The 9,612-nt window shown below is 40.6% G+C and overlaps 1 protein-coding gene across 11 annotated transcripts in view; it reads right to left on the bottom strand.

The window, feature by feature from the left end:
* Positions 1-9,612, bottom strand: part of fryl (furry homolog, like) — a 78,586-nt gene that overhangs the window by 36,019 nt on the left and 32,955 nt on the right. For all 11 annotated transcript variants that reach the window (XM_037974208.1, XM_037974209.1, XM_017423436.3 and 8 more), the window contains 10 exons: positions 8,658-8,866; positions 8,352-8,405; positions 6,006-6,145; positions 5,766-5,862; positions 3,680-3,759; positions 3,357-3,437; positions 3,031-3,199; positions 1,982-2,074; positions 1,771-1,869; positions 1,547-1,648 (listed from right to left, as the gene is read on the bottom strand). In XM_037974208.1, coding sequence (XP_037830136.1) covers positions 1,547-1,648; positions 1,771-1,869; positions 1,982-2,074; positions 3,031-3,199; positions 3,357-3,437; positions 3,680-3,759; positions 5,766-5,862; positions 6,006-6,145; positions 8,352-8,405; positions 8,658-8,777 — 1,035 coding nt within the window. In that variant the 5' untranslated portion in view covers positions 8,778-8,866. The remainder of the gene's footprint in view (positions 1-1,546; positions 1,649-1,770; positions 1,870-1,981; positions 2,075-3,030; positions 3,200-3,356; positions 3,438-3,679; positions 3,760-5,765; positions 5,863-6,005; positions 6,146-8,351; positions 8,406-8,657; positions 8,867-9,612) is intronic.

Below are 9,612 nucleotides of genomic sequence, written 5' to 3'. Positions count from 1 at the left end.
GGGGGGGGGGGGTCACACCAATGTTGACCACATTCTATTTTGGAGATAACAAATAACCACATCTCCTTTTAACTTGTACTGCAGTAAATTTTACGCAGATGTAATACGCCAATTACAGCCCTTCTAAAGTAGTTTTTTTTTTTTTTTTAAAGCACCCACAAAGTTAAAAATCACTGAGCGGACGAGGAGCTGGAGGGTGCCAAAATCATCACTGCAACCTCAGTCAAAGCCACAGAATCACTGCAAAGAATCAACCCTCGAGATAATTATTGATTTCAGATACAGATAATCCATAGTGAGAAAGCTGCAGTAGATACACCGAGGTAATTGGTCAAAATCAGTGATTCCACCGCAGGATCAAATGGTATCCAGGAGAGGTGATCGAGAGGCTCATTGAGTCTGTCAGTCAGTGATTTGGTCAATCAGTCTCTGGGTTGGATGGTCAGGAACAGGAGGAAGAGAGGCTTGATCTGATGTAATTGGTTTACGAGGAGTCAATAACAGGCCGGAGAGGAAGCAGCACTTTGAGACGTGATGATACGAACGCCGCGGCTCGGCTGTAGGATATCTACGAAGCTGAGCTCACATCGTTTTAGCGGCACCTCGTTCAGTGCGTGTGTTTTCATTATTTCATTTTGAGAGTAATTTGTGACCCGTTCTAGCAAAATGAGTCTTAATGAGCACAGGCGGCAAAGGAAAGTGAAAATTTGGATATTTGCTGTAACTGACATTTGCGAAAAAAAAAACAAAAAAAACAATGCGACTAACTTAAATAGCATAATATCTTCCTAATCTACCTTTAAATATAGGTTTTCTAACAAGCATGTCTTCAAAATTAAGCCTTTCAACTCAAATCAAATTTATTTTAATCAATAGAGGGGGTGGGCTCAGAAGAAAATCTTTGGGAACCACTTTTTTTAAACCAAAAAAAAAAACTGTTTTTAAACCGGTACTTGTGTTAACAAAACTCGCTTCTTGCTAGCTAGGTTATAGATCATCAAACGTCACCAAACTATATATCATTTTCAAGCTTTTAAGATGGAAAATTTGAAAATAACAACTCTAAATGAAAAAAAAAAAAAAAAATCCCTCCTTAAGACCCATTTTGCCAGAATCGGTCACATTTACAAATTTATTTTACTGATTTTGTTTTGGTTTTTTTTTCTTCAAAATAAATCAAGTGCTATTCTTCTCCGGATCTTATTTGTTGAAAATGAAGAGGAGAGTACAATATGGAGTTCAGACAGAAAAACAAAACACACCCTTTGAAATTAACGACAATTTCTTCAAGCAATAATCAATTTGCTTGGACAAAATCATTTGCTGACGGTTTCACATAATAACATTAATAAATAAGTGAAAATGAGCTTAAAAATCAGTTCAATAAAGGTCACTTTTCAAACAGAATAATATTGTTACATTAAAACAAGTGTCATAAGATAAACTGACCTAAACATGGAGTTTAGTTTTTAAATCTACTTGAAGTTTTCACTGTTTATAGCGACAGAGTGCATGTTTTCTGGGGTGTAAAAGTTTTTGTTTGTACCTTTAGATGTGAGAGGCAGTTCTGGAGGAAGATGTGCCAGTTGTTGAGAAAGAACTGTTTCTGACTTACACACAGCAGACATGTTACCAGGGGATAGAGAGCCTGGGGAGGAGAAACAGCAGTGGAGTCGGGAAAAACAAGCACGGGGGGGTTGTTGTTAACCATGTCTGAATTCTCCTTATGTCCAGTTCCTTTAACATCTAAAACCAAAACATCTCCATTACCAAAGAGTGTTTCTTTCTGGAGCTGAGGTCAAACGTTGTCTGGTAGAGCATCTCCACAAACGTTTTCAGGCACGGCACGTTGACTTCATTTTTCACCGCCTGACAAAGAACGAAACGATAACCCTTCAGCGTAAAACCAGCAGCGTGACATTCATCTGTCAGGTGCAGAAAACGGGAAAAACGGAGGACGACGCTTTGGACATTCACTCACAGCTGCAACAGGGATGAGGATCTCAACAAAAAGGCCGGCTAAAGCGTGCTTTATGTCTTTGTCCTTGACTTCGAGGAAATACTGAGCACACTCCTGACAAAAAGAGACCAAAGGAATGTATGAAAAGAAGAATATGGAGAAAACACAAACAGAGACAGTCTGGGCGGAGATTAATGATATAATAATATAGTACCGTATGTTCCGGACTATAAGGCGCACCTAAAAGCCTTCAATTTTCTCAAAAAACAGTGCGCCTTGTAATCCGGAGCACCTTATATATGTAAGAAGTCGTAATGTTTTAGTACAACTTTGGTTAAACTACAAAGCTGCACCGCTTGCAGCATTAAGGCTCAGTTATAGTCGTGAAGGGCTCTACGCACGGCACACAGACCTGAGCGAGCGGTGGAGGCGTTTCTACTTGACGCTTACGTCAGTGCAGCATCTTCTGTGAGTTTTGAACCGTTTGATTATCTTTGTGATCTCTCAGAAAGGGATCATATAAATGCTGATACAGGAGAACCAGCGAAATTGTCCATTTTGAATGGAGTGCGCACGGTCCGTGCCAAGTTACAAGAATTGGGAGGTGCACAACTATGTGCCTTATATATGACAAAGGTTTGAATATGGACCACCCACTGACAGTGCGACTTATAGTGCGGAAAATACGGTAATAAATATTTTTAATCATCTGCAAAGGTTTTACACATTTTAATACAGCTGCTTTAAGTCAATATTTTAGGGGGGGAGAGGGGACAAAAAAATTCACACTAAAAGCTTTTTTATCTAAATCTTACAAATTTCAATTTGTGGAAATTGATGTATAAACCAAAGTGGACATCATTGGGATGTTTTTTTTATTTTTGTGAAAAATACCTTGTTTGTTCACCCATATTTCAGACATTTTGCTTTTAATGCAACAGGTAATAAAGTTTGAAAACACATCGTTTCCCCTTCCACAAATAGACCTGAAAAACACTAAATAAAATACTTAAACGAGGAGTTGATGAGTTTGAAGAGATAAAGTCTACAGGACAAATGCAACATGTTACCTGCATGAACTGGAAAGAAGCCTCAAAATCCTCCACGGGATACATTTTGACGCGGAAGAACTTCATGCCCATGATGAGGCTGATGATGCTCTGGACCACGTAAGGACTCTGCTCTTTCTGCCGGAGCTCCTTCAGCTCTGTGATGAACTTTTTCCTCACAGACTGAAACCTGAGTGGCCACACAAACACACATTTATCCACAGTCACAAAATAAATAAATAAATACATTACCCCAAATAAGGAGCGGTTGCCAAAAGAAGAAATGCGATAAATCATCATATTCTAACCAGCTTTTAGCTAAGAGAACTCTTTTCAATCTTACTCACTTTGACTGTGTAAGCACTCCTATGACCTCAGCATACAGGTCTGCGATGATGTGCACATTCCCAGTGTTGGGGCCACTGTACCTGTAAGTTCAAGTGTGGTTAAGTCAGGCAGACACACACTTCTCAACAAGAGGGAGCTGCTGTGTGAATAACAAAGTGTCGTAATGATCGTAACACAGAAGAAAACTGACCGACTTCTTACAGAACAGCCAAACCCACGAAGTGTGAGTGCCAAAGGAGAAAATACATTCATTCATTCAGCACTTTTGTTGTGCATTATTTATCACCGTCATTGCTCTGTCTGGGTATCGATGCCCACTTACCCCTCTTTGTGTTTAAAGTGCTTGAACGCCAAGTTTAGAACTTCATGTACTAAAGCATCTGGCACTGGATGAAGAGGAATCTGTGATGCAAACATGGAATCATTAGTCTTACTTGAAGCATTAATAGGCCATCTTTTTTTTTGTTTTTTTTTTTTTTTTGCTCCTTTGCCACAATTCATTACATTAGGGAAAGCCAAGGACAACAGAGCTCTGATCTCCAGGGCTTTCACCTCAAAACGAAGCTTTGGTTTGTCTCAACTTCAGAAAGGCACTCAGCTGGATGTTGGTATGTTGCCACGGCTTTTATTTACCAAACCCAAGCAGGAAAACATGTTCTATTAACACTGCAGGCTGCACAGGTTGTTAAATTATCTGGTAAACCGAACACTGATAGCTAAGTTAAAAAACTATTCCAGACAAGTCATGCTGTAGGAAATCTACAGCAGTGGAATGACAAGGGCACTAAGATCTTACAGCAGATGTGCCACAGTAACATTACAAAATAACCAATAATGACATACTCCAAAATAAAATCAGCTCAGCCTAAAAAAAATATATTAGGGGTGGGAGGTAAAATCTTTTTTTAGAGGCAATGCATTGCAGGTGTCGAAAATCTTGAATTGTTTTTCAAACGTCAAAAATCAATCTGGTTAACGTTAATATGTGCTGTCACTTTAAGAGAGTCAGCAGAGACGTTGCAGCATGGTGCCGTTTGTCCTAGTAGAGTTACCGTAGCTTCTTGAATAGAAACATGTCGCAGTAAAGCTGTGCCTCTTTTCTTCGCTGAACCCTAAATAATATACACTCACCAGCCACTTTATTAGGCTCACATGCTCAGTTGCTTGTTACACAAATAGCTAATCAGCCAATCACACGGCAGCAACTCAATGTCTTCAGGCATGTAGATGTGGTGAGAACGACTTGCTGAAGTTCAAACTGAGCATCAGGGTGAGGAAAAAAAAAAGAGATTTAAGTGACTTTCAATGTGGTGTGGTTGTTGGTGCCAGACGGGCTGGTCTGAGTGTTTCAGAAACTGCTGATCTCCTGGGATTTTTTTTTTTTTTTTTTTTTTTTTTTACACACAACTACCTCTAGGGCTTACAGAGACTGGTCCTAAAAAGGAAAAGTATCCAGTGAGCGGCATTTGTGTGGACATGAAAGCCTTGGTAATGTAAGAGGTCAGAGGAGAATGGGCAGACTGGTTCCAGGAAGGCAACAGAATGTCAAATAACCACTCGCTCCAACCAAGGTCTGCAGAAAACCGATCTCCGAAAACAACACGTCCAACCGTGAAGCAGAAGAACATACTGGTTGTCACTCCGGTCAGCTAAAAACAGAAAACCGAGGCTACAGTTCTCACAGGCTCATCAAAATTAGACAATAAAAGATTGGAAAACCATTGCCTGGTCTGGATTCACTGAACTCCAGAGGCCTCCACAATCATGAGAGCTCAATCCAATCAGGCACCTTTGGAGTATATTTGGAGTAGCAAGGAGTATACCTGATAAAGTGGCTGATGAGTGCAAGTCTAAATAATAACTACCATGATCATGACTGATTTAGTAATTACTAGGAAATGTTGGATTTGTGCATACAGTGATAAACATGATGCTAATCGTGTGAGCTTTTCTAAGGCGCTTTCAATAGGAAATCAGCATCTATTATTTTGACATGTTATTGTGCACTCTATTAGGCATGAAAATATATAAATTAGTGTGCATAAAAAATAAACCAAATTCATTTCAGTTTCAAGGTATTCAAAATGCATTGATAATCGTTTCATAAATCACATCGCAGCCATTTGATATGTAATCAAATAGAATAGTGAGGTGCTTAAAGATTCCCAGTTTTTTACTGAAAGAATACACCAAACTTTTAAATACTTAGGAAGCTGTTTCATGAGATATGTCAACATTTGGTCAAAGAGGTACTTTCTAATCCATATGACCTACAGCAACCTCCCTGTATGTTATATTGATTATACACACATATATATATTTCCATGCATACAGATTGTATTTATTTATTAAAGGCAGTGTCAATTCTGATACTGAAGCAGTGAAAGCAGGAAAAGCAAACCACTCACCTGTTTTAGAACTTCCACTGAAACTAAACAAAAAATAAAATCTATGGCTAAGTCCCGTCTTTCTAGAAGGTAATCTTTATCCCGGTGCTGTTCATCCCTACAAAGCAGGAAGGAGATCAAAGGGTTTTAGCATTTTTTAGCAGAGAAACAATCCCGTAACAATCGATAAAAATAAGTTAACATGTCCGAGAGTAAATCAGAAACAGATGAAAATAATAAAAACAAAAAGGACCATCTCACCCCTTAGATTTTGTACTTGAGCGAGGTCTGTACTCATAAGACTCGTCTTCAGTGCCGCTCTGCCGCCTGTACCAGTCGAACAATGTGCGCAGCAGGGAGGGCAAACAGTGTTCTGCTATTGAGCTCATAGAGCTTATTAACTGAAAAACAACAACGTGTCTGGTAAAAGCGCTGTTATTGTTGGCATAAACTATACAACAAGCTTTTCCTGACAGGAAAATAAATCGCCATAACGTCATAAAGCACGGATACGTTTACGAGAAAACAAACCCTAAAAATGAAAAAAAAAAAAAATTTAAATAAAAGGCTTTTGACAAGACAACATGAATAGCTTTTTATCCAATGCATAAAACATGAGGTGAGGTCAGTAGGCGTTTACTATTAAAGTGCATGTTTGTGTGTTTAGGGGCCAATGCAGCTCAATGAGGGAGGAGGATGATGGATGATGGGCAGAAGAGTTATGCAATTCCTCCCTCTGCCCTTATGGTGCTGGCCAAATACACTCCAGCGCCCGATGCTGATTTACTGCTGAGGATGACACAGCGATTCTACACTCTTACTTTTGCACCCATTTTCTCTCCCTCACTCACAAAGGGGACAGCTGGATTTATAGCATATCCTCACTGGCTTTGTGTTTTGCTGAACAAAGCATTCAGCAGCAGGCAGGCCCATTGTACAGAGATCTGCACCAGCTGCAGATGAGGGACAGACAGCCCATTGAGTGGGGACTGGGTGGAGATGGGCAATCGAATACTGCGTACACACGCAGAGGTGAGCGGGTAGCTGTGAGGGTGGGACTGCTACACTCACACACCTGTGTGTGTTGTCAATTCTTTCAGCTGGTCATTACTATAACTTCACGGCAACTGCAGGGACTTTTCCCTGGAACAAGAGAATTTTTTTGAGTGTTTTTGCACAAATGGTTTGATTGAAAAAAAAAGCCCTCAGAAGGAATGATCCACATGTAGATCAGCAAAGGTTATGTAAACGAGACAACCTGCTGTGGTAGAAAATGGACCACGGGGCATAAAGGGGGGGGGGCATCATGAGTGGAATGATGGCGTTATCAGGCAGGTGCTGGAGCGTCCAACAGACAGTCAAAACAGTGCAAAAAGTTGCCAGAGACAGAAGATGCCTCGAAGATGCATCAGATGGGATTAGAAGTCACCGACACACCAAATATTTTGCTCCTCCTTAGAGAGCACACTCACACAGCTTGTCAACAAGGCAGCATCCGTTCACGCAAGGCTCATGTCAATAAACATTTTGTCCGCCTGTGTCATACTGAGGTCCTCCGAGGTCTCCAGGTCCTCTAATCCATTCCCAATCAAACATATGTTGGGTTAGACGTCAACTCCAACTCAGTGTCAGTCTGCCAGATCTTGACATCCAGCTCCAACAGCTGTGGAAAGACTTCCCGCAAAAGACCAGCAGCTGTAGAACTCCGTTCCACACCAGACTGCCACCTAATGACTATGGACATGTGTCGTACTGCCAACACTTGTCCATATTCCATTTATTATCATCATCGCAGTACTGTCACGTGACCTTTCAACACATGAAGTTTCATTTAATTTCATCTAGATGCTAAAGGGCGGCAGTGGCTCAGGAGGTAGAGGTTCGTCCTGTAACCAGAGGGTTGCCAGTTCGACTCCATCCATCTCAGCCGTTGTGTCTTTGGGCAAGACACTTCACCTGCCTTGTCTACTGGTGGTGGTCAGAGGGCTCGGTGGCGCCGGTGTAATGGCAGCCTCACTTCTGTCAGCCCGCCCCAGGGCAGCTGTGGTTGCAATGTAGCTTACCGCCATCAGTGTGTGAATGGGTGGATGAATGGGTGAATGACTGACTGTAGCTGTGAAGCGCTTTGGGGTCCTTGGACTAGATAAAGTGCTATACAAGTGCAAGCCATTTACAATTTAACTTTTTTTTTGTTATGGAATGCAGTTTTTCCCCCTGCACAATGAAGGGGCTAAAACAAAGTAACCCTGGTTGAATGAAGGTGCTTCATTTTTCTGTATGAGTCATCTTGTTCAATTTTCTAATATTTCCATGGCAGTTACAGTACAAAGGTCAAACAATAAGGAAAAACACTTCAAACTGCAGCACAACCCTGCTAAAAGGTGCTATGCGATGCTGTATATTTTCCCTGATTCACTGTTTCTTCACAACTCTTAGCACTACAGTTCAGACAGCCTCCTCAGTAACATCCAGCAGAGTTGTTGGACTAATCTTTAACTAAACCTGAACTTCATTGTCCCACAGAAAAAGACACAAACAGATTATTGTCCTTGTAACACTTATCATGGATAAATGTTCAGAGTATTTTGGGGTTATAATTGGACTGACCTGGTCAAACTGTGGATCTTCCCCTCGCTGCAGCGATCGGGACAGGGGTTTCTCCTGTTAGAAACACGTGTGTGTGTGGGGTGGGGTGGGGGATAGAGAACAAAACCAGGAGTGTTACATAATGTTCATGTACAACAACAAAATGTGCCTCTGCTGGAAACTTCCTCACATACTTTAGTTGTTCTGGGAGTAACTAAACAAAGTAGTGAGGTTATCTCTGGACAGCGTGGCACATTAAATATTTGCTGAACTTCATTGTTTTGATTCTAACTCCACCCCCCACCCTCACCCCCTGCATGGACTCACCAGCGGCTCCGCCATCACCATCTCGATCTTCTTCTCAGCAAGCACGGCAAACTCAGCAAACAGACTCTTGATGACAAACTCCCCGGGCTTGAGCTCGGGGTCGATGGTGATGCTCGACATGGCGGCGAAGCTGTGTTTCTCCCACGTAAGGGGAGTCACCAAGGAGGGGGCACGGCGTCTAATCCCGCTGCTGCTGACCGGTGCAGAAGCTGCAAGGAAGCCAGAGACTAAAGGTTAGGAAATAATACAGTGGGAGTCGCAGCTGCAGGTTCAGGCAAAAAAAAAAACAACACACGGAAAGGCTATTTGGCAATCCTAATCCAAACATGAGTGTGAACATTTCCAAATGAGGGAAACTTATAGAAATAATGAAAGGAAATACGTTCTGGGTCTGAATTAGGCAAGCCCAAAATCTTTTGTTGAAGTCACTGTAATGTCATTTTTCAAACTTTTGTTAAAAGTTTTCAACATCATTAATCTAAAGTCTTCTTTAAAATTCAGAATGAAAACTTTTATGCAAACCTAGAATAGCAAGAAATTACATAACACTGAAACTCTTCCAGTTCTGTCACAAGGAAGTTCACGGTCCAGCGATTTAAAAAACATACATTACTTTTTTTTTTCTTTTTTTTTTGCCTTTTTATTGCTTTGCCATGATGTTGAGATCTTACATTTAAAAAATTACTGCATTCTCCTGTCTATATAAAAGTATAGCTAGCCAAATTTCAGCTACTTGTCACGATTATTATTCCAATCAGAAACACACTTTTATAAAACACTTTCTAAATAAAGTTAAAAAATGCTACAGGTGCTGGTCATAAAATTAGAATATCATGAAAAAGTAGATTGATTTCAGTAATTCCATTTAAAAAGTGAAACTTGTATATTATATTCATACATTACATACAAACTCATATATTTCAAATGTTTATTTCGTTTAATTTTGATGATTACA

Source organism: Kryptolebias marmoratus, linkage group LG24 (assembly GCF_001649575.2).
Source record: "Kryptolebias marmoratus isolate JLee-2015 linkage group LG24, ASM164957v2, whole genome shotgun sequence".
NCBI classification, from domain to species: Eukaryota; Metazoa; Chordata; class Actinopteri; order Cyprinodontiformes; family Rivulidae; genus Kryptolebias; species Kryptolebias marmoratus.
Note: the sequence above shows the minus strand (reverse complement) of the source record. Positions and strands in the feature narration are given on the sequence as shown.